The 25921-nt window shown below is 41.8% G+C and overlaps 2 protein-coding genes across 2 annotated transcripts in view; both read right to left on the reverse strand.

Moving 5' to 3' along the window:
- ctsw.L (cathepsin W L homeolog) overlaps positions 1–6506 on the reverse strand; it is a 28339-nt gene extending 21833 nt beyond the window's left edge. The window contains exons 1-4 of the mRNA XM_018242353.2: positions 6421–6506; positions 6153–6207; positions 4048–4161; positions 3763–3902 (exon numbers count right to left, since the gene is read on the reverse strand). Coding sequence (XP_018097842.2) covers positions 3763–3902; positions 4048–4161; positions 6153–6207; positions 6421–6492 — 381 coding nt within the window. The 5' untranslated portion in view covers positions 6493–6506. The remainder of the gene's footprint in view (positions 1–3762; positions 3903–4047; positions 4162–6152; positions 6208–6420) is intronic.
- Positions 6507–14077: 7571 nt separating this feature from the next.
- Positions 14078–25921, reverse strand: part of LOC108705472 (cathepsin W) — a 31623-nt gene continuing 19779 nt past the window's right edge. Inside the window, exons 10-11 of the mRNA XM_041590019.1 lie at positions 16060–16112; positions 14078–14306 (exon numbers count right to left, since the gene is read on the reverse strand). Coding sequence (XP_041445953.1) covers positions 14199–14306; positions 16060–16112 — 161 coding nt within the window. The 3' untranslated portion in view covers positions 14078–14198. The remainder of the gene's footprint in view (positions 14307–16059; positions 16113–25921) is intronic.

Raw genomic sequence — 25921 nt, forward strand, 5'->3', positions numbered from 1 at the left:
TACCACCAGCATCAACAAACATTGGCCCATGCTTAACATGGACGAATCTCTTTCACTGCATGCAACCAAAAAACCCATGATGGGATTTCGAAGAGGCAAATCCCTCAAAGATTTGTTAGTGCGCACCGATTTCAAAGGCACTATAAGTACAGACCCCACCTGGTTGGCGCAGAAGAAGAAATTGGGGTGCTACAAATGTCCAAATTGTGTAACATGCAGAAGCTTATTGACAGGCCCTGATTTCCCACATCCACACACTGGCAAAAGAATCAAGATTCGAGAGAGACTAAGTTGCACTTCCACATACATTGTCTACATTATTTCCTGTCCATGTGGCAAATACTATGTTGGCAAAACATGTACTACTCTCCGAGAGAGAATCAGCAATCACCGCTCTGCCATTAGCAAAGCATGGAAGGAAGGAAAAGCAATGCAACCTGTGGCTAAACATTTTTTAGCGGAAGGACATACTCTCCCAACGTTTAGGTGTATGGCCATAGACCATCAACCTCCATTGGAAAGAGGTGGCGACCGTGAACAAGCCCTACTAAGAAGGGAGTCCAGGTGGATACACACGCTGGATACTGTATCCCCCCGAGGTCTGAACGAAATACTTCCACTGGGGTGCTTCATATGAACATACCTATGATTACCCACTTTTGGACTGTTTGCCTTGATTGTGGACTGTTATAACCTATTTTGTTCTGCCACTTGATATTCATTGTCTCTTGCTATTGTGTTATTTCCCCCTTATGTCTTAAATCTTTCTTTGTTCACAGTCTATGCCGTTAGGTCCATGTTTCCTTGTCACCCTACCCATGATTTAGCCTGGCAGTAGGAACCCACGGGCAGTACCCCCGATACACTGTGCCCCTTCTTTGGTCGACCTATGGCTGACACTGACCCAGTATCCCTTAATGTTGTGTGAGAGGCGCAAATGTGGGCAAGCATTGGCCAAACAAAACCCAACAAGGCTAATTACAGCAGGGTGTATTGGTCAGCGTTAACTCGCAGACCATACATTCATAACGCTGCAGGGCCTGGGCTTTGGGAGATACAGCAGGGGAGCGCCACCGTTGCTATCTTTAGCAGCGTTGGTTACAGCTCCTGGCTGTCAGTCCGAGCGGAATGGCCTCCAATCGCAGGAATGCGCAAGTATGCGCACTACGTACTAAGCTCCGCCCCTTCCGCGCCTGCAAGCCGCGAGTCACACACAGCGCACAGGACCCTGGACGGGGACTGTGTCTGGCCATTGGTACACGATCACTGCGGGGTTAAGGGCCCAGGCCACGGCTAATGAGGTAAGAACTCCTAACTATGTGACAGGCGGCTTTGTTTTTATTTTTATTCACTTCCAGGTGGCACGATCACTGGGTTGTTTACACTAACACAATGGTTGCTCAGCAACCATTTTTGGCGCCATATTCAGAATTTAAGCGTCTCACTGTGCACAAAGCTTTTCACTCCCTGATGAAAGTTCCTGTGAGGAACTGAAACGTTGGTTCAGTCCAATAAACCTCCTATTTATTCTCTAAGATTTGTCTTGTTGAATTTTTTTTGGTGTGCCGTCATCCCACAGTACTTATATATATATATATATATATATATAAAATTAGTTTTAGAAAAATACCATCAAGTTAAAGCATTCTAAGTGATCCCCCAGCAGCACTTATACACATTTGCAAATGAATAAAAATGTTGCCAACTTTGCCCCTTAACTTGTAAAAAAAAGACAGATTTTATTAGGACCTTCGAGAATAGTAAAACGGTGAACTTAAATATCCTACCCCTGTGTCGATAGCAGTGGTATTTTACATACATAATTATTTATATACATTATATACTTGCTTTTTATGAATACAGAACACATTAGTAATAGCTATTGGTAAGAAAATATATTGTTAACTATAATTTTTAGTCATGGAATGTGTATGTAGTATGTCTTGTATCAATTGAACATGAATATAGCATAACACTAGCAATGAGCCATATGTTGTGCCAGACATTGATTCGCTGCGAAAATTCAGCATTTTCCCATCAGCTAATTTTTTTGAAAAACCACAAAAACAAAATGTTGCAATGAAAGAAAAACACGAACAAAGAATGGCAACTGACTTCAATTAACTTCCCAGTTTTGTTAATTTTGCAGTAAAAAGTGACAAATTCGTTCATCATTACATAACACTGATACAGGTATGGGATCCATTCTTTAAAAACCCGTTATCCAGAAACCCGTTATCCAGAAAGTTCAGAATTATGGAAATGCTGTTTCCCATAGACTCCATCTTTATCCAATTAATTCAATTTTTTTTAAAATTATTTCCTTTTTCTCTGTAATAATAAAACAGTACATTGTACTTGATCCAAACTAAGATATAATTAATCCTTATTAGAGGCAAAACTAGTCAAGCATTGGGTTTATTTAATGTTTATATGATTTTCTAGTAGACATGACGTATAAAGATACAAATTATGGAAAGATCCGTTAGTTTGAAAACCCCAGGTCCTGAGCATTCTGGATAACAGGTCCCATACCTGTATACATATATAAAGCTCTATCACTGAGCATCTGTTACAACTGATGCATTAGTTGCTATCATTTCTCCAATTCTGCTGAGAATGATACTAATGTATCAAATATTAACAGAAGTTTGGCAACCTAGCATACAGAGTTTATATGAGAGGAATGAAAATGAAACAAATTAATTTTCAAAACCAGAAATTTAGAAAAGGATAAAACGTTCAAAGCAACTTGAAAATTTAGTAAACAAAAATGCAGTAAATACTCTTTAAAATATTTTAATCATATCTGCAAGTAGTCTTTAAGTTTTAAATGTCCTCCCAGAATGCCAAACTCCATAATTTCTCTGCCTGACATTTATTATATACTCCCATTCCATTGATGAACTGTCAGTACTGCCATAGCATAAGTCTATATAGAATTATTGACAGATTCAAAATCAGCAGGGTGATTTACGCAGGTTGGCAAGTAACAGGTTAATGTCCAAGTGTTTCCAGTATTACTCAGACAATAGCCGTGCTATTATATACTGTATGCTATGTGGAATGGAGAGTCACTTAGTTCCTATACTATATATGCTGCATGAGTTCACAGGTCTTGTGGTTCCATTTACTTATATGCTGTGACTGCATATGGTTCCTGTTATATTTCATAGCTTGAGATATTTTTGGATGCAGGGGCTGCGCCTGCACATTTGCCTTAGTATCCACACTTTTTCAGCTGACCCTGTGACTACAATAAATATAAAGTCAGTATTTTTAATAAATTCATTAAAGATTATTGTCCTCCTCCTGATAATGTCACATGTATCTGCCACCGTATGCCATGTGTAGTGATGGGCGAATTTGGGGCGTTTTGGTTCGCAGAAAAATTTGCGAATTTCTCTCAAAATTTGCGAATTTCTCTCAAAATTTGCGAATTTCTCTCAAAATTTGCGAATTTCTCTCAAAATTTGCGAATTTCTCTCAAAATTTGCGAAAATGACGAAGCAGCGCCATCGTCTCATTTTTAATTCCGGCGTCTGTTTCTTACGCTGGCGAAAATGCTCCGGAGTCCAAAAAAAATGGATGCCAGCGCATTTTTGCTGGCAAATTTTATTCGCCGGCGGTGAATCGCGGTAATTTACAGAGAATTCGCACCTACCGAATAAATTCGCCCATCACTAGCCATGTGCTAAAATTAGAAACCATGTTTTCTACCACAATGTACTGGTATGCACCCATTATAAATGTATATCTCACCTGTTGTTTGGCTTTTAAAATCACATCTTTTTTGCGCCAATCACATGAGGGAGGAAGCTGAAGAACCTCTTCTGGTTGTTTAAAAGAAGGTGGAGTGGGTAGAATATTGGTGGGCAGGTGGTAAATGCTAAACTCTTCATCTGTATGCAAATAAATCACAGTTAAAAATGAGTTTAACTTTGTTGACTTAAATTCAAAATGTTGATGATGTCACATTCAGTAGATTATACAGTAACACCATAGTAAAGGACTTAGGTTGAAGTAGGTATGTTAATGATGTCATACCTGTGAGATCACTAAACTTGGTCACACCATATTGTGCTGTACCGAGCTCCTCACTCTGCAGACGGCTTGCCTCCTTCAGGTTTTCTAAAAATACGCCCAGCCTGTACTTAAACTCTGTGGATGAAAAAAGTTTATTAAGGATGTGACTATGGTGAAGTGTATGTGTTAATATACATGTTGTATATCTATATATGTATATATTTATATATATCAAAGATTTTGAGTGACAATATAGGGTCTAGTTCTTATCATTCGTTAAAACACCATCCAGTTCCTGTATTGTCTGTTTCACAGAATTTAGTGCATTAGTGCACATCACATGGGTAAGGAGATTTGAATATTACATTTTATGATGTAGAAATAGTAGGGCCTATTTACAATACACTGCACAGTTTGCAAAGTACAAAAAATGCATTTTATGCACTTTGCTGGTTGCGTGAGGGCATTGTGCAAATATCCACAGGACCCTGAGCAAAGATTCTTTACACTTTGTACATGTGTAGTAAATACTGTTTTTGTACAGTTTTTGTCTCCATCTCTCAAACAGAACATTATTGTATTAGAGAGGGTACAGAGAAGGGCCACTAAGCTGGTAAAAGGTATGAAAAATCTTAGCCATGAGGAAAGACTGGCCAAATTGGGGATGTTCATGCTGGAGAAGAGGCATTTAAGGGGAGATATGATAACTATGTATAAATATATAAGGGGATCGTATAATAATCTCTCTAATGCTTTATTTACCAGTAGGTCTTTCCAGCTGACACAAGGTCACCCATTCTGATTAGAAGAAAAGAGGTTCTGCCTAAATATTCGGAAGGGGTTTGGATGGCTTTTTAGCAAGGGAGGGAATACAGGGTTATGGGAGATAGCTCATAGTACAAGTTGATCCAGGGACTAGTCCGATTGCCATTTTGGAGTCGGGAAGGAATTTTTTCCCCCTCTGAGGCAAATTGGAGAGGCTCCAGATGGGTTTTCTGCCTTCCTCTGGATCAACTGGCAGTTAGGCAGGTTAAAAAAAAAAAAAAGTCAAAAGGTTGAACTTGGACATGTGTCTTTTTTCAACCTAACTGACTATGCTCAATTTTGGCACCCTGTGCTTATAAATGAGCCCTATATATTTGAGCAATTAACTATTATTTTTGGACCCTAATTTAGGCATATAATACACATTTATGCTATTTTCTATACTTACAATATGTTACTTGTTCATAAAAGAAACAGGTCCAGCACTCTAAATAAAGATTTGCCAATCATCGTTGTTTCATCACTCTACCATATATAATGTTTTTCCTGAACCAACAAGTGTATTTTTATTAGTTGTAATATTGGTGTGTAGGCACCATTTTAGGTCATTTTGCCTGGTCATGTGCTTTCAGAAAGAGCCAGCGCTTTAAGATGGAACTGCTTTCTGACAGGCTGTTGTTTCTCCTACTCAATGTAACTGAAGGAGCCACAGTGGGACTTAGATTTTTACTACTTAGCTCTGTTCTTATATCTACAAGGGAGCTATTAAAAATCCCAAATAAAAAATTAAAACCAATGGCAAATTGTCTCAGAATATCACTCTCTACATAAGGGATCCCCAACCTTTACAACCTGTGAGCAACATTCAGAAGTAAAAGGAGTTTGGGAGCAACACTAGCATGAAAAATGTTCCTGGGTGCCAAGTAAGGGCTGTGATTGGCCATTTAGTAGCCCCTATGTGGAATGTGAACCTACATTAAGGCTCTGTTTGGCAGTACACCTGGTTTTAATGCAATAAAACTTGCCTCCAAGCCTGGAATTCAAAAATAAGCTCCTGCTTTGAGGCCACTGGGAGTAACATCCAAGGGGTTGGAGAGCAACATACTGGTTGGGGATCACTGCTCTAAATCATACTAAAAGTTAACTCAAAAATGAACAACCCCTTTAAGAAGAAAATCTGTACAGGTATAGAATGGCATACTAGTTAAAAAATGAATTTATGAAATAAAAGTGAAAAGGTACAATATGGCACATATATTATAAAGTCTGTAAAAAATACGAATTACAATAGCAATAAACTGTCTTTACCCCATGATCTTAGCACCCCCACCTATACCCCCAAACACCACCACAGCTTTTACCTTCTCTGGTATTGTAGCTCTTGTTATATTGAAGCATAAAATTCTCAAACAGCTCCTGTAATGATTTACAGAAAAAAGGTGTGAGCAAGGAATAGATTAGATAGGCAGCAGTGCAAGAAGATGGAGCAGGATACTTTGTTTAGCGATAATGAATAGCCTAGAAAACATATATGGGGATTTAAGCTCTAGGAAGGGGAGAAATTAAATGGAGGAGACAGAAAAGATATGGGAAGAAAAGATGCACTAAGCATTCAGAAGTAGCAATTACCATTTCGGAGCTCCCAAAAACAACATGCAGTGTAGAAAGCACCAGAGTACAGAGAGCACAGAGACGGGACATAGTAAGGAACACAGTTGAATGTCTGGCAAAGAAAGACTAAAGAAGTGGATGCAGCAAGTATGTAAAATTGAAAGTGAGCACAATAGCTGTGACAGAAGGAAATCACTGACACTATATCAAACTGACATCAAACAAATGCGTAACCACAAAGTGGCTATGGATGCAGCTTATGTGCACAACAACTATAAGCACCAGTAATAGTTATTTGGACCTGGAAACAAAAGAGGAAGACATTAAAGAATTTACACAGTGACAATAATGTAGTATATTTACAATCAGGAAATATTATACTGCATGAATAAAAAAAAAAATGAATTATATTGAAGTTTTTTTGGACCCTCTTCACTTTTTGTACTGATTTCGTGTTGGTTATTGGTTTCTTTGTATATTAATCTGTATGCTCATTGTTTAACCCCATTTATTGTACAGTAAGAAATATATGATGCACTAAATACATGTTAATAATAGTATTATTATAAAGCACCAAGAATTACAAATCTGCCCCGACTAGTAGGGGAAATAATACCAACACTGTGGGAGCAGGTCTGGGAAGAGGCCACAGATCCCTATTCTAATGTCCTACAGAGATAATTTAGTGTAGTACAAATGTCCTGAACTTACATGCCACCCACCTTCCCACTTTCAGTGCCTGAACTTACATAAGCCCTACCCCATTTATGTACCCCAAATGTTTGTCTACTTTGCCTTTGTCTAATAGGTAGATTTAACAAGCATAGTCAGAATTATACTTCATACCCTTCTACATATAGGAAGGAGTTTCATACACAGCAATATGGGCTGCTCACCTCCATCACTAAAGGCATGGCTTGATTCAGATAATGGAGCACTTCCAGTTTAATGTTATAGACAGTTGTTCCTTAGTTAGTTGGCTACATTTGAAAAGAGCTTGGGAACTTGACGAAAACCCTGGTGTCCTTGAGGGTAAGGAGATATCATCTAATGCAGGGGCCCCCAACCTTTTATATCTGTGAGCCACATTCAAATGTAAAAAGAGTTGTGGAGCAACACAAATGTGAAAAAAAGTTCTTTGGGTGCCAAATAAGGACTGTGATTAGCTATTTGGCAGCCTGTATGTGGCTCTGATTGGCAGTGCATCTGGTTATATGCAACCAAGACTTGCCTCCAAGCCAGGAATTTAAAAATAAGCTCCTGCTTTGAGGCCACTGGAAGCAACATCCAAGGGGTTGCTGAGCAACATGTTGCTCACAAGTTGGGGATCACTGATTTAACTGATGTAATCAAACAAATGTGTTACAGTATATTACTGCATGCATTAAAATGAGCCAGAACCTAAAATACTCACCATACGTAGGTCATGGTTTTCTTGGAGATGTGCTTTCTTTCTTCCCTATTCTCCATGCGCTCCACAGTTTTTAGTCCTGATCCTGCCCACCCTTTAGAATGTCTCTGTAACAGTATCTTATTATTGGCTTGATTGTCTACAGCAGACATAGGTGTCAGTATTGCTGATGATAAGAAGTCTCTTATCTGGAGTAGTTGAATTTCCTTCAGCATGGAGTCACCATATCTTACTAAACAAAGTTTGGATTTTATGGAGCTTTCTCTGTGATGACTAGCCCAGTGGCAATTATCTCCAACCCTCCCTGAAACCTTCAGATATATTAAGGGATTCAACATATTTCAAGACAATTGTTGTCAAAAACATGAACTGACAGAAGGGGACAAATTAAAGATAGATAGATAGATAGATAGATAGATGATAGATAGATGATAGATAGATAGATAGATAGATAGATAGATAGATAGATGAAAAAGAGAAGAGAATTTAGTCCTTGAGGGGCTGCTCAACTGCAATACAGTCTGGATCTGTTCCCTTGGCTGAAGGTTTAGGGCAGTGCACATGAACATCCTCCTATACTTGGTGAGTTAACCTTCGTGACCCTTTTCTTTTTTGGTATAGATATTAGAAAAGACCATGAAATTCCATAATCATAAAGCCAGGGCCAAACCTCTGAGGTGACTTCTGATATCCTTACATTTTAAAGTAGGGGGTGAATTACTTTTTATAATACACAAGTGACATCACTAAACACTTACGTGATATCACTCAGTATACATTTTATGAATTCAGCTTGTTCATTGTTTGTAATACAGATACAATGTTAATGCAAGCCTAAACTGGGCACTAAGCAGAACTGAGCAGTTGTCTGAATTTTATCATATAGCAAATAGGGGGGCTACAGTTAGATCATTTGGGGTTTCCTGCCATCATGTGCAAATGGTTGGTTTTATTCTGCACTATCTGGTACGGGTGGGGAATTTTTATGAACATATTACTGATATTGTCTCTTGTCACAATTTATAGTTATCACGTATTTTAACACCTTGTCTTTCACACGTTTTAATTTAAGATCACAACAGGAAAGATCACATTAAATGTCTGCTATGTCCATCTTCACACCTCCCTTCACAGGAAGTAGCAACAAGTTTAGGTTGTAAAACACCTACGTAGGTTTTGCACAAGAATTTAAAACTGGTGTTTTAGGGATGCATAAATATAATGAAATTGCCATAAAAACTTAGACCACCCTGATATAAGGGCCATGTCATGAGACAAGGTGAAAACAGTGTGTGCAGGTTATTTAAAGAGCCAGAATTCTGCCTTCCCTTTCTACACCTGTTTTTCACACTTTGACCCGATTTTTGTAAATTAGACCTTTTTCCTTGAAGATCACAATAAGGATCTTTTTTTATCTTTTTTCCCATGTATGCATGTTTCTGTATATGATTTAATATGTTTGGCTGTCTGTTTGTATAACCCTGTGTAGAGATGTAGGGAATTTCTATATCTACAAAATATATAGATATATATATACCATTGAGGAGTGTATATCAGGAGTTTATACTGTGATCAACCCCCTAATGAACATTAAAGGAGAAGAAAAGACCTTGGGGGAAACTTACTTAAGGTCAAAGTGGCTAACGCTAGCGAACATTCGCCAGTGTGATGTCATTTTGGCACTTCGCGGATACTGGCGTAAATTCGCTAGCGAAGTAGACATACTCTACCACTACTTCGCACCCTAACGCCAGGTGAAGTTGCGCTCTGGCAAAGGGACGTAACTATGCTAATTCACTAACTTGTGGATTTTACTGAACGTTACCTCTTGCGCCAGACTTGATTTCGCCACCTCAGACCAGTCGACTTGCAATAGAGTAGATAGGAGGATCTTCAAAAATAGTTAAAAAAACGCTGACGTAGTTTACATTTTTCAGGGTGATAGGCTGAAAAAGACCAAAAAAATTTTTGGGGTACCCTCCTTCCCCCCTACATTTCCTAACATAGGGCTCCTAAACTATACAGTGGGCACATGTGTAGCACAATATTAGACCTCTATTTTATTTAATGAATAATTACCAGGCTTGTGTAGTGTAATGTAGTTTATGCTGCATATACGTCCATTGTACTTGGCACCGTATGCAAATTAGGCATCACTAACGTAACTTCGCTTTGCTTGACGAAATATTGCTTCCTTTCACCTCCCTGGGTGCAACTTCGGATTTTAGTGAATTTGAGCAGCCCTGGCAAAATTACACCTGGTGAAGTGCGGCCGTCGCTAGTGCATTTTCGTCGCTTAGTGAATTTGCCCCATAGTCAGTGGTGAGTGCCAATTTTTGGGATACCCCACCAGTGATTATAAATGTTTAGATGAGACTCTGGGATGGTAATCCTCTTCAATGAAAACTGCACCGGGCCAGGGTACTACTTAGAGCTGTATTTTGGTCTGGTGCCACGCTATGCGCTGAATCTCAGTGTGCCCCCACCATTGGCGCATGCATAGAATGTTTGTGTGGAAATACACAAGCATGGAAGTAACATGATACACACAAACATTTTGTCACTTCTGGTTGCTTTGCTTGCCTGCATGTACCTCCTACCCCCCCCCCCTCAACCCCCCTCCATCCTTCACTGCTGCCAGATTTAATGAGGAAGGATGCGGCAGCGGTCATGGTTTTTTTTTTTGTCTTAAATGTTTTCTTACAGCATAGCCACCTGAGGGCCACCCCCTTAAAGCTGCCACCCTAGCCACTGGCCTTCAAGTGCCTATATGGTAAATACAGCCCTGGTACTACTGTAAGGGTACCTTCTTGTTCCTATTAATGTTCACTGTTCCTATTAATGTTCTAATTTCATCTTTTTATTCTACTATGCAGCCATCTAGGACAGTGCAGCCCACGCCCCCCCCCCTTGTGTTGAAAGTCTGCATGCTGTGTCTGCTTACAATGTGTATACTTTAAAAGGTATCATTACAGAGATCAACTGGCCCCTGCAATGTTTACCCTTAAATTCCTATATACTGTAATATAAACTCCTGTATTTTTCACACATGTAATCCCCCTGAATTTTTCACACCTATGACACCTCTTTTGTTCACACCCTAAGGCCCTGTACTGTTCACACCTGACACTCAGACTGAAAGTGCCCACATTGCTCACCTGTTCACACTTCATACAAACTGCTGGAGGGGCACCAGCACTGTGTTTCTGTATGTAGTACATTTTAGAGTGTTCCTGATAGGTTTCCCTGTCTCCTGCTCTGTTCTGCCCTATGCTCCCTGTGTGTGTGTCATGCTCTGCCTGTGGAACTTAAGCCTGGTAGGGGTTTGTTAGGATTTGAATTGTTGTTAGGGGCCCCTAAGGTGTTTAATCATGTGCTGGGGGTGCTGTATTATCCACAGTGGAGGATGAGGCATATGGATTTAAGGGTATGTCTTAATATGACTTAACATATATCATATATGAGTGATAAGTGATATCCCTGCAGTGAGCACCAACCATTTGTTTTTTTGTTGTGCTACCACCATTAATGTAGACATGGTCTTGTGGTAACTAAATTGTGCAGAACTATAGGTTTCATGCAGGATGCTACCACTTTGCAGAGTGATTTGTCTAAGTTGGGAAACTGGACAACAAACTGGAAAATGAGGTTCAATGTTGATAAATGCAAGGTTATGCACTTTGGCAAAAATAATATAAATGCAAGATATACACTAAATGGCAGTGTGTTCGGAGTATCCTTAAATTAGAAGGATCTTGAGGTTTTTGTAGATAACAAGTTGTCTAATTCTGGGCAGTGTCATTCTGTGGCTAGTAAAGCAAATAAAGTTCTGTCTTGCATAAAAAAGGGCATTAACTCAAGGGATGAAAACATAATTATGCCTCTTTGTAGGTCCCTGGTAAGGCCTCATCTGGAGTATGCAGTGCAATTTTGGACTCCAGTCCTTAAGAGGGATAAAAATGAGCTGGAGAGAGTGCAGAGACGTGCAACTAAATTGGTTAGAGGGATGGAAGACTTCAATTATGAGGGTAGACTGTCAAGGTTGGGGTTGTTTTCTCTGAAAAAAAGGCACTTGCGAGGGGACATGATTACACTTTACAAGTACATTAGAGGACATTATAGACAAATAGCAGGGGACCTTTTTACCAATAAAGTGGATCACCGTACCAGAGGCCACCCCTTTAGACTAGAAGAAAATAACTTTCATTTGAAGCAACGTAGGGGGTTCTTCACAGTCAGGACAGTGAGGTTGTGGAATGCACTGCCGGGTGATGTTGTGATGGCTGATTCAGTTAATGCCTTTAAGAATGGCTTGGATGATTTTTTGGACAGACATAATATCAAAGGCTATTGTGATACTAAACTCTATAGTTAGTATAGATATGGGTATATATAATTTATGTGAAAGTAGGGAGGGGTGTGTGTATGGATGCTGGGTTTTCATTTGGAGGGGTTGAACTTGATGGACTTTTTTCTTTTTTCAACCCAATTTAACTATGTAACTATGTAACATGAGTGTGGTTTAAAAACAGGGAGTGACTAACACTGGCTTCCATTATCAGCCCCTCCTCTATGTAGGCCAGAAAGAAGAAGAGGGTGACATGGAACTGTTATAATAGTACCCCAGACCAGTGCAATTATTACTAAACAGCAGCACCAGCCTTTAAGGGCAGAGACACACGGTCAGATTCTGAGAGATTAGTCGCCTGGCAACAAATCTCCTCTTCTTTGGGCGACTAATTTCCTCAAACTGCCTTCTCCTGCCTTCGCTGAGATTTCTGAAGTTGCCCCAAGTTGCCTCACAAGGAAACTTCGGGCGACTTCGGAAAATGAAGTGCTCCGAGTGCCATCCCACCGGCGATTTGCATTCTAGCCGGCGACTAATCTCCTCGAATCTGACTGTGTGTCTCTGCCCTTAAGCTCCCTATAGACGCGACGATTCTTTATGCCGAACGACCGATTTTAGGGAAATCTGACCAATCCTTCGAAATTATCGTGCGGTTAGTGGGATTCGAACGATCATACATCTTACGATTTTTCACACAACATCTGTCAGGAAATTGGCCAGGTCAAAAAATCTTTGTCGGTCCCAGTGCAATTTATCTATGTTTGCAGGGCTAAGCAGGCAGCTACCCTTTGTTTTCCTGGCAAATTGGTCTTTTTAGTTGATGGTAAATTCATAGGATCGTACGATCGTTCCGAGAAGATCGTGGTCTCACGATGAGGATCTGATCTTTTAAAAATCTCAACATCGATGGCCAGCTTTAGTCTCATGTAAGCAATTATAATCACTGGGGGGGAGTAACAATTTGGCACACCCAATGATTATGCCTTTTCTTCTCCTTTATGGAGGTTTTCTTGATTTTCTGCAACCTGATGCCAGGGCTGGAACTAGGGGTAGGCAGAGTAGGCGGCTGCCTAGGGCGCAATCATAGAGGGGCGCACGTTAAGGGGGAAATAAACCCTTATTTAATTGCATCTAATTTTATTAAATATACTGTGTGGCCGTGTGTGATTTCAACTAATCTGTAGCGCATCGGCGATCACCTGACTCCAGCAGCGCTGCAGCCCCCACCTCCCTCTTACTCAATGTGGAGTCTTCTGCGCTTCTTCTCAACTCACTGTGGCGCATGTTCTTTAGGAAGCAACGCATGCTGGCTTCAACAGCACACCACGTTGAGCAGGCAGTCGCAGAGAGCTGAGCTGGCGCGTCGGTGTGGTACCTGGCGTGCATTGAAGACCGCTGGGCCACTGTGACCTGTGACCTGTGCACACTGAAAGTCAGTCCTGGTGAATGCTGCTGGGCTTGTTTTCTACGTCCTGCTGGCACACACACGTATAGATCATCAGGGGCAATATTCTAGCTGCTGCTGGCTTCTGGCCTAGCACATATTTGGGGGGCAATATTTTGATGACACAGATATGGGGCATTATTTGGCTGCTGTCTGGTACAGGCCCTATTTTGGTGGAAATATTTTGGCTGCTGTCTGGCACAGATATGGGGCAATATTTTGGCTAGTGGCTTGCACAGGTACAGATTTTTGGGGCAATATTTTGGCTGAAATGGTAATGCAGGACGGGGGGGGGCACTGATTGAAGCCCTTGCCTAGGGTGCCAAACTACCTTGGCCCAGCCCTGCCTGATGCAGTTAAACAATACTTTTTTTCCTCTATTTCATGGTATCTCTAAAACACCTTTATCGTGCACAGGATTTGTCATACTGAATGATTACCTAAACCAGCAATATCCAACAATGCACCTCACTCTTATAAGACAATATTTTTATTAGTTTCATAGGTAGACATCTTCATATGTTTCATAGCTGTGAAAACAAATCCCACGGTATCCCACGATCTACCATGCAAGCAGGAAAAGAGATGTGATTTTAAGGTGGACAAAGGTGTCTTTTGAATGTCCCGGTATTCACAATGGCAGAAACTGGGTATTCAGCAATGCCACAAGCATTTGAGCCAAGACGCAACCTGAAAAAACCCTGAAAGAAAGAATAAGATGAATGGATCATTACTGTTATTACAATGGCATAACTAGATGTCACTGTGTCCCATAGCAAATTCAATTAAGGGCCCAAATATTGCTAAATTGACCTAAATAAAACTCACTGAACATGGGGATTAATTGGGGTGCGAGGAGCTTGGTGACCTGCTCTCCTCCCACATTGATTATAAAGATTCATTATAACTGAACAAAAACAAAAGGTGATGCAAGATAACGGAAGTATCTGGTACTTACAGTCACACCTTTTTTATTGGTTTACTGGGTGGGCTGTGCACCAAATGCATTAACTGTTTCATCTTTAAAAACACAATTGTGCATTACACAGGCATACAGACTCTGAGAAAGGAACAATGAACTCCCTAAACATGTTAACCACTTGCAAAATAGCTGTACCATGTTATTATTGTTGGCTTTTTACACGTCCACGACATCTTCATCTTCCACAACACGTTTCAGTGTCCCTGACTGCCGGTTCAATTTGTAAGTATATTATAAATGAATTATCAGATTTCCAATAACTATGATCTGTTGACTTTTGTGGCAAGCACATCATTACTGTAATTATAAGCATACTGACTTCTCATTACAACAAATAAGGGAAAAAGATTTTTCATAATTGAAGCCAGTGGCTGTGGGCCCAGAGGTAGATTTTGCTTAATGCGCAAACTTTTATTTCCCCACGGCTTCTCATTTACACACCAGCATTAAAGGGATACTGTTATGGGAAAACATGTTTTTTTTTCAAAACACATCAGCTAATAGTGCTGCTCCAGCAGACTTCTGCACTGAAATCTGTTTTTCAAAAGAGAAAAAATATTTTTTTAATATTTAATTTTGAAATCTGACATGGGGCTAGACATATTGTCATTTTCCCAGGTGCTCCCAGTCATGTGACTTCTGTTCTGATAAATTTCAGTCACTCTTCACTGCTGTACTGCAAGTTGGAGTGATATCACTCCCAGTGGCAGAACTACCAGTGGTTAATGCAATCGGGGAGTATCCCCTTTTATTTAGCCACCAAACATTCAACGTTTCGGGGGGAACACCCTCCCTTCAGGGAGGGTGTTCCCCCCGAAACGTTGAATGTTTGGTGGCTAAATAAAATGGGATACTCCCCGATTGCATTAACCAGAGTGTGTGTGGATCCATTTACTATACACATACGTTGCTAAGGGACCCGGCCGGGTCAACGAAAGAAATGCACCACCAGTTGCAAGATTGGTGAACGACAGGTGTGCGGTAGGAGAGATTACATTGGAACTAACAGTGGAGCAGGGGTTGCGATTGGACCAGGGCCCACACCCCCTCAGTGCCCCCGGCAGCTCACGCACCGATGTAAGTGGCCTGAAAATCGTGTATGGAGGGGGGTCCTGGCTGCATATCCCGCACCCGGGCCCGCCCCCCGCTAGTTACGTTACTGATCCCCCCATTCCTTCCCCCCATCAGCAGAACAATTGGAATGTAACCAGATAACAGCTCCCTGGTAGATACTGTATAAGAACAGCAAAATGGCAAAATGACCTGAGATGGCTGCCTACACACCAATATGACAACTATACAAATATTCACTTGTGATAAACCACAAAATCATGTTTTGAATCTTGCGAATTGTATCTTGTTGCTGTGTACTGCATTTTTCAGTAAGTGAGCAGCTCTCATTGTGGTTACATATGTGTTAATTAAAATTGGCAGAACATATTTTTATCACAAACCCTAATTATTGGACTTACTTTTTCTCCCCAATTGTCACCCCAGCTGTTTTTCAAAATCCAGTACTTTCTCTCTAGGAAATAGATGACAATAGAATGGCAATAGAATGAGAAAACAATACGTTTATGTATTTGCAGCAACAAAGAGAACAGCGAGACCCTCAAGGGAACAATGCAAATTTTATCAGAAAATATACTGTAGTTAGTGAGGCCCAAAGCTGTAATTCAAAATATTTTGTTGCTTGTACTGTTTTTCAGTTCTGTTAATTCATCATTTATGTCAGAATATGCATAGCTGAATATGTCAAGCTGCCAGGCAAGCACCGGAGATCTTATAAAATTGAAGCAGCATTGGACTGGCCCATCAAGATACCAGGAAAACTCCTGGTGGGCCCAGGTGTTAGTGGGCCCCCATATTCCTAACAATTTAGCCTATTTTATGGCCATTCCATATTTCAATATGGAAACAAATCACATAAATAGATGGCAGGAAATATTAAAGTATGTAAACAAGTATCTAGAAGAATAATGAGGCTGAGTGAGGACAGCAGGATGAAGAGTTTGGAGGTTTGCTCATATGGTCTAAGTCTAAGGTTTTTGGGTGGGCTGCTGGAATCCCAGTAAGACACTGAACATCTCCCTTTGTCTATCGAGCTTGTTTGGTCTTAGCTTACAGATCACACTTTGAATACAAGTTTACTCTTAACCGATAAGTATTTCTTTTTCTTCTGTTCTCTTGCTATGACTTTCTTCGAGTAATGCACCAAATTGAGGATTTGGTCAGGATTCAGCCTTTTTCAGTAGGATTTGGATTTGGCTGAATCCAAGTGCCTGGCCGAACCGAATCCGAATCCAAAAAATCATGTGACTTTTCATCACACAAACTAAGAAGTCAAGAAATTTGAACCTCACGGTTCTCTTTCCTACATATTTCCCTTATTAATATAATCACAGTGCTATGCAATATGTTGGCGCTATATAAATTCATGTTAATAATAATAATAATAATCAAACTAGGATTCAGATTTGGTTCCGTCTTCGGCCAAATCTTTCACAAAGGATTCTGGATTCAGACGTGTTTTTTTTTTTTAAAAAAAATGTAAAATAAGTTGGAGAGCAACACAAGCATGTAAAAAATAGGGATGTAGCGAACGTCGGAAAAAAAGTTCATATTCGCGAACTTGCGTCAAAAATGCGAACGGTTCGCGAACGTCGCGAACCCCATAGACTTCAATGGGAAGGCGAATTTTAAAAGCTAGAAAAGACATTTCTGGCCAGAAAAATGATTTTAAAGTTGTTTAAAGGGTGCAACGACCTGGACAGTGCCATGCCAGAGGGGGATCAAGGGCAAAAATGTTTCTAAAAAATCCATTGTTGACACAGCGCTGCGTTTTGTGCTGTAAAGGGCAGAAATCACACTACATTTCTAAACCTGTGTAATAAAATGCTTTAAAACGTCCGGCGTCTACATGCCAATCAAGTCGTGTAAAAGTTACAGCCTGTTCACACGCAAAGACGAAACGCGGTGCTTACTGCAACGCAAAAAGACGCAAAGAGCTTTAATGAATGATACCGTCAAGTGAGCAAATAATAGTTTTTAATTACTAGTTGCTTGTCACCTCCAGGATGTTCATCCTGTTGGTGGCAATATTTCTGTAGTGGTGTGTTTAGCAGTCACCGTGCTTGTGCGCACGTGCACGGTCAGGCAGAGGTAATTCAATGTACAGTGAAGCGAACCAAAAAACACTGATTCTGCAGTGTGGGCCCAGTTTTGGTCTACTTTATTGATCACCTGCGGTGACCATAAAAGATGCGATTTTGCCACTGTTGCAGAACCCTGAAAAATTAGGCATGTGTATTTTCCTGAAAAATTATGTTTTTTTTGTCGCAGCCACTGAACCAGAAGTCCAGAAACAATATGCCATATAAATGCTGAAAATATTAATTTTTTTTTGTGGCAGCCACTGCAGCACAGAGGCCAGAAAAAATATGCCATATAAATGCAAACAATATTAATTTTTTTTTTGTCGCAGCCACTGCAGCACAGAGGCCAGGGAAAATATGCCATATAAATGCTAACAATATAAATTTTTTTTGTCGCAGACACTGAAGCACAGAGGCCAGAAAAAAATATGCCATATAAATGCTGAAAATATTCTGGTTTTTTTTGGTCGCAGCCACTGCAGCACAGAGGCCAGAAAAAATATGCCATATAAATGCAAACAATATAAATTTTTTTTGTCGCAGCCACTGCAGCACAGAGGCCAGGAAAAATATGCCATATAAATGCTAACAATATAAGTTTTTTTGGTCGCAGCCACTGAAGCACAGAGGCCAGGAAAAATATGCCATATAAATGCTGAAAATATTCTGTTTTTTTGGTCGCAGCCACTGAAGCACAGAGGCCAGGAAAAATATGCCATATAAATGCTGAAAATATTCTGTTTTTTTTAGTCGCAGCCACTGAAGCACAGAGGCCAGAAAAAATATGCCATATAAATGCTGAAAATATTCATTTTTTTGTCACAGCCACTGAAGCACAGAGGCCAGAAAAAATATGCCATATAAATGCTGAAAATATTCATTTATTTTTGTCGCAGCCACTGAAGCACAGAGGCCAGAAAAAATATGCCATATAAATGCTGAAAATATTCAATTTTTTTGGTCGCAGCCACTGAAGCACAGAGGCCAGGAAAAATATGCCATATAAATGCTGAAAATATTCTGTTTTTTTTAGTCGCAGCCACTGAAGCAGAGAGGCCAGAAAAAATATGCCATATAAATGCTGAAAATATTCAATTTTTTTGGTCGCAGCCACTGAAGCACAGAGGCCAGGAAAAATATGCCATATAAATGCTGAAAATATTCTGTTTTTTTTAGTCGCAGCCACTGAAGCACAGAGGCCAGAAAAAATATGCCATATAAATGCTGAAAATATTCAATTTTTTTGGTCGCAGCCACTGAAGCACAGAGGCCAGGAAAAATATGCCATATAAATGCTGAAAATATTCTGGTTTTTTTGGTCGCAGCCACTGAAGCACAGAGGCCAGAAAAAATATGCCATATAAATGCTGAAAATATTCTGGTTTTTTTGGTCGCAGCCACTGAAGCACAGAGGCCAGATTTACCTGGATTCAAATTAAACCAGTAGGGTTTGCACCCTAGTTTGTAACGGTGGTGGAGGGAGGAGGACGCTAAAGGACAGCTGTATGTGGAGTCATGAGGCGTGCAGAGAAGGACAGCTGCATGGGGAGTCAGAATCAGAAACTCAGAACAAGTCTTCCGGCGTGCAGTAACCCTCCGAGATCCACCCCTCATTCATTTTAATAAAGGTCAGGTAATCCACACTTTTGTGACCTAGGCGAGTTCTCTTCTCAGTTACAATCCCTCCTGCTGCACTGAAGGTCCTTTCTGAGAGGACACTTGAGGCGGGGCAAGACAAGAGGTTCATGGCAAATTGTGACAGCTCTGGCCACAGATCAAGCCTGCGCACCCAGTAGTCCAGGGGTTCATCGCTCCTCAGAGTGTCGATATCTGCAGTTAATGCCAGGTAGTCGGCTACCTGCCGGTCGAGGCGTTCTTTGAGGGTGGATCCCGAAGTGTTCTGCCGCTGCCTTGGGCTGAAAAACATTTGCATGTCTGACGTTACAGAGTGGCCAAAGTGCTTTGTCCTTGCAGGTGCGCTCGTGGCAGGATTACTGGCACCTCTGCCCCTGGAATGTTGATGAGTTCCTGAAGTGACATCACCCTTAAAAGCATTGTACAACATGTTTTGCAGGCTGGTTTGTAAATGCAGCATCCTTTCAGACTTGTGGTATGTTGGTAACATTTCTGCCACTTTATGCTTGTACCGAGGGTCTAGTAGAGTCGCGACCCAGTACAGGTCCTTCTCCTTAAGCCTCTTGATACGGGGGTCCTTCAACAGGCATGACAGCATGAAAGACCCCATTCTCACAAGGTTGGATGCAGAGGTATCCATCTCCGCTTCCTCGTTATCAAGGACTGCATCATCCACGGTCTCCTCCCCCCAGCCACGTACAAGACCAGGGGTCCCCAAAAGGTCACCACCAGCCCCCTGGGAAGCCTGCTCCTGTTGGTCCTCCTCCTCCACAAAGCCACCTTCCTCCTCTGACTCCACTTCTGACACCTCTCCCTGCGTTGCAGCAGGTGCCTGGGTTCGTTCTGGTGATTCCGACCAGAAATCGTGCGCTTCCTGCTCCTCGTCACGCTGGTCTACAGCCTCATCTGTCACTCGTCGCACGGCACGCTCCAGGAAGAAAGCAAAGGGTATTAGGTCGCTGATGGTGCCTTCGGTGCGACTGACCATATTTGTAACCTCTTCAAAAGGGCGCATGAGCCTGCAGGCATCGCGCATAAGCACCCAGTAACGGGGGAAAAAATCCCCAGCTCTGCAGATCCAGTCCTACCACCCAGTTCAAACAGGTATTCGTTGACGGCTCTTTGTTGTTGCAGCAGACGTTCCAACATGAGGAGCGTTGAATTCCAGCGAGTCTGGCTGTCGCAAATCAAACGCCTGACTGGCATGTTGTACCGCTGCTGAATGTCAGCAAGGCGTGCCATGGCTGTATAGGAACGTCTGAAATGGGCCGACACCTTCCTGGACTGCCTGAGAACGTCCTGGAATCCTGGGTACTTTGAGACAAAACGTTGTACTATTAAATTCAGAACATGTGCCATGCAGGGCACATGTGTTAAATTGCCCAGTCTCAGTGCTGCCAACAGATTGCTTCCATTGTCACACACCACTTTTCCGATCTTCAGTTGGTGTGGGGTCAGCCACCGATCGGCCTGTGACTGCAGAGATGACAGGAGTACAGATCCGGTATGGTTTTTGCTTTCCAGGCACGTCATCCCCAAGACAGCATGACAACGGCGTACCTGGCACGTCGAATAGCCTAGGGGGAGCTGGGGGTGCACAGGTGTGGAGGAGGAGGAGGACCCAGCAGCAGAGGACGAAGAAAAAGAAGAAGACGAGGTAGAGAGCGAAGGAGGAGTAGAGGTGGTGGCAGAACCGCGTGCAATCCGTGGCGGTGACACCAACTCCACTGTCGTTGTTGAGCCACACATTTCCTGCTTCCCAGCCATGACCAAGTTCACCCAGTGGGCAGTGTAGGTGACATACCTGCCCTGACCATGCTTGGAGGACCATGCGTCAGTAGTCATATGGACCTTTGGCCCAACACTAAGTGACAGAGATGCGGTGACTTGGCTCTGCACATGGTGGTACAGGTGTGGTATTCCCTTTTTTGAAAAAAAATTGCGGCTGGGTACCTTCCACTGCGGTGTCCCAATTGCTACAAATTTGCGGAAGGCCTCAGAGTCCACCAGCTGGTATGGTAAAAGCTGGCGGGCTAAGAGTGCAGACAAGCCAGCTGTCAGACGCCGGGCAAGGGGGTGACTCGCAGACATTGGCTTCTTACGCTCAAACATGGCCCTCACAGAAACTTGGCTGGGGGCAGATGACTGGGAATGGGAACTGGTGGTCAAGGTGGAAGGCGGAGTGGAGGGTGGTTCAGACGGGTCAAGGACAGCAGAGGTAGAGCAGTAAGATGCTGGACCAGAAGGAGGGTGGCTTTTAGTTTGCCTGTTGCCTTTGAGGTGTTGCTCCCAAAGTGCTTTGTGCTTGCCGTTCATGTGCCTTCGCATAGAAGTTGTACCTATGTGGCTGTTGGGCTTCCCAAGACTCAGTTTCTGACTGCACTCATTGCAAATTACAACGCTTTTGTCAGAGGCACACACATTAAAAAAATCCCACACTGCTGACCTTTTTGAGGCTGGCAATCTGGGGGTAAAAGTAGAAGTCGGCGGCGTTGGCGGCAATGGCGGGTGCGTTGGCCGGCTGACCACAGGTGCCGATACATGTTGTTGCCCTACTGTTCCCTGCGAGCTGTCCTCCCTGCTTCTTCTAAGTCTTATTCTCCTCCTGCCTCTCTGACTCTCCGTCTCTCCATCTGAACTATCCTCCTCTTGCTCTCTTCTACTGGGCACCCACAAAACATCAATCTCCTCATCATCATTCTCCTCAGATGCATCAATTTCTTCTAACAGCTCACAGAAGGAAGCAGCAGCGGGGACCTCCTTGTCATCACTCATTATGTCCATCTCTGTTGTGTTCTCTGCCAGAATTAAATCTGGTGTAACGTCCTCATCTCCTTCATCTTCTTCTGCCAATAATGGTTGCGCATCACTCAGTTCAAGAAACTCATGTGAAAATAACTCCTCTGACTCCAGTGAAGAAGGGGCGCCGGTGGTGGAGGAAGTGTTACGTGGGGTGCCCATAGCAGTGGAGGATGAGGATGTTGTGGTAAAGTTAGAAACGGTAGAGGATGGGGTGTGCTGTGTAAGCCAGTCAACTACCTCTTCAGCATTTTGGGAGTTCAGGGTCATTGCCTTTTTAAAACTGGGCAATTTCCTAGGGCCACAGGATAGCATAGCAGCACGGCCCCTAGTGCCTCTGCGTGGCGGCCTGCCTTTGCCTGGCATTATTTTTAAAACAAAAACAACAACAACTCAGGTGGTGTTTCTGGAGACGGTATTATTATTGATATTTAGACAGAATGTGAACAAGCTCACAGAGCTAGATGGGAGTTATTTGAAAATGAAGAAGAAGAAGAACACACTGGGCAAACAAGGCCTACAAGGTCAACGTATACACTACTACAGCAGTGGATACGGAATATATTATTGCTGCCTGAAAAACGTCACTCGGGTGGTGTTTCTAGAGACGGTATTATTATTGATATTTAGACAAAATGTGAACAAGCTCACACAGCTAGATGGGAGTTGTTTGAAAATGAAGAAGAAGAAGAACACACTGGGCAAACAAGGCCTACAAGGTCAACGTATACACTACTACAGCAGTGGATACGGAATATATTATTGCTGCCTGAAAAACGTCACTCGGGTGGTGTTTCTGGAGACGGTATTATTATTGATATTTAGACAGAATGTGAACAAGCTCACAGAGCTAGATGGCAGTGGTTTGAAAATGAAGAACACACTGGGCAAATAATGCCTACAAGGTCAACGTATACACTACAGCAGTGGTGGATACGGAATATATTATTGCTGCTTGAAAAACGTCACTCAGGTGGTGTTTCTGGAGACGGTATTATTATTGATATTTAGACAGAATGTGAACAAGCTCACACAGCTAAGTGGCAGTGGTTTGAAAATGAAGAACACACTGGGCAAATAATGCCTACAAGGTCAACGTATACACTACAGCAGTGGTGGATATGGAATATATTATTGCTGCTTGAAAAACGTCACTCGGGTGGTGTTTCTAGAGACGGTATTATTATTGATATTTAGACAAAATGTGAACAAGCTCACACAGCTAGATGGGAGTTGTTTGAAAATGAAGAAGAAGAAGAACACACTGGGCAAACAAGGCCTACAAGGTCAACGTATACACTACTACAGCAGTGGATACGGAATATATTATTGCTGCCTGAAAAACGTCACTCGGGTGGTGTTTCTGGAGACGGTATTATTATTGATATTTAGACAGAATGTGAACAAGCTCACAGAGCTAGATGGCAGTGGTTTGAAAATGAAGAACACACTGGGCAAATAATGCCTACAAGGTCAACGTATACACTACAGCAGTGGTGGATACGGAATATATTATTGCTGCTTGAAAAACGTCACTCAGGTGGTGTTTCTGGAGACGGTATTATTATTGATATTTAGACAGAATGTGAAAAAGCTCACACAGCTAAGTGGCAGTGGTTTGAAAATGAAGAACACACTGGGCAAATAATGCCTACAAGGTCAACGTATACACTACAGCAGTGGTGGATACGGAATATATTATTGCTGCTTGAAAAACGTCACTCAGGTGGTGTTTCTGGAGACGGTATTATTATTGATATTTAGACAGAATGTGAACAAGCTCACACAGCTAAGTGGCAGTGGTTTGAAAATGAAGAACACACTGGGCAAATAATGCCTACAAGGTCAACGTATACACTACAGCAGTGGTGGATACGGAATATATTATTGCTGCTTGAAAAACGTCACTCAGGTGGTGTTTCTGGAGACGGTATTATTATTGATATTTAGACAGAATGTGAACAAGCTCACACAGCTAAGTGGCAGTGGTTTGAAAATGAAGAACACACTGGGCAAATAATGCCTACAAGGTCAACGTATACACTACAGCAGTGGTGGATACGGAATATATTATTGCTGCTTGAAAAACGTCACTCAGGTGGTGTTTCTGGAGACGGTATTATTATTGATATTTAGACAAAATGTGAACAAGCTCACACAGCTAGATGGGAGTTGTTTGAAAATGAAGAAGAAGAAGAACACACTGGGCAAACAAGGCCTACAAGGTCAACGTATACACTACTACAGCAGTGGATACGGAATATATTATTGCTGCCTGAAAAACGTCACTCGGGTGGTGTTTCTGGAGACGGTATTATTATTGATATTTAGACAGAATGTGAACAAGCTCACAGAGCTAGATGGCAGTGGTTTGAAAATGAAGAACACACTGGGCAAATAATGCCTACAAGGTCAACGTATACACTACAGCAGTGGTGGATACGGAATATATTATTGCTGCTTGAAAAACGTCACTCAGGTGGTGTTTCTGGAGACGGTATTATTATTGATATTTAGACAGAATGTGAACAAGCTCACACAGCTAAGTGGCAGTGGTTTGAAAATGAAGAACACACTGGGCAAATAATGCCTACAAGGTCAACGTATACACTACAGCAGTGGTGGATATGGAATATATTATTGCTGCTTGAAAAACGTCACTCGGGTGGTGTTTCTAGAGACGGTATTATTATTGATATTTAGACAAAATGTGAACAAGCTCACACAGCTAGATGGGAGTTGTTTGAAAATGAAGAAGAAGAAGAACACACTGGGCAAACAAGGCCTACAAGGTCAACGTATACACTACTACAGCAGTGGATACGGAATATATTATTGCTGCCTGAAAAACGTCACTCGGGTGGTGTTTCTGGAGACGGTATTATTATTGATATTTAGACAGAATGTGAACAAGCTCACAGAGCTAGATGGCAGTGGTTTGAAAATGAAGAACACACTGGGCAAATAATGCCTACAAGGTCAACGTATACACTACAGCAGTGGTGGATACGGAATATATTATTGCTGCTTGAAAAACGTCACTCAGGTGGTGTTTCTGGAGACGGTATTATTATTGATATTTAGACAGAATGTGAAAAAGCTCACACAGCTAAGTGGCAGTGGTTTGAAAATGAAGAACACACTGGGCAAATAATGCCTACAAGGTCAACGTATACACTACAGCAGTGGTGGATACGGAATATATTATTGCTGCTTGAAAAACGTCACTCAGGTGGTGTTTCTGGAGACGGTATTATTATTGATATTTAGACAGAATGTGAACAAGCTCACACAGCTAAGTGGCAGTGGTTTGAAAATGAAGAACACACTGGGCAAATAATGCCTACAAGGTCAACGTATACACTACAGCAGTGGTGGATACGGAATATATTATTGCTGCTTGAAAAACGTCACTCAGGTGGTGTTTCTGGAGACGGTATTATTATTGATATTTAGACAGAATGTGAACAAGCTCACACAGCTAAGTGGCAGTGGTTTGAAAATGAAGAACACACTGGGCAAATAATGCCTACAAGGTCAACGTATACACTACAGCAGTGGTGGATACGGAATATATTATTGCTGCTTGAAAAACGTCACTCAGGTGGTGTTTCTGGAGACGGTATTATTATTGATATTTAGACAGAATGTGAACAAGCTCACACAGCTAGATGGCCACTGGGCAAATAATGCCTGCAAGTGCACTACTATTGGTGCACTACTATGAAGAACAGCAAACAGCACT

The sequence above is a fragment of the Xenopus laevis genome, chromosome 4L, assembly GCF_017654675.1.
Source record: "Xenopus laevis strain J_2021 chromosome 4L, Xenopus_laevis_v10.1, whole genome shotgun sequence".
Lineage (NCBI taxonomy): Eukaryota > Metazoa > Chordata > Amphibia > Anura > Pipidae > Xenopus > Xenopus laevis.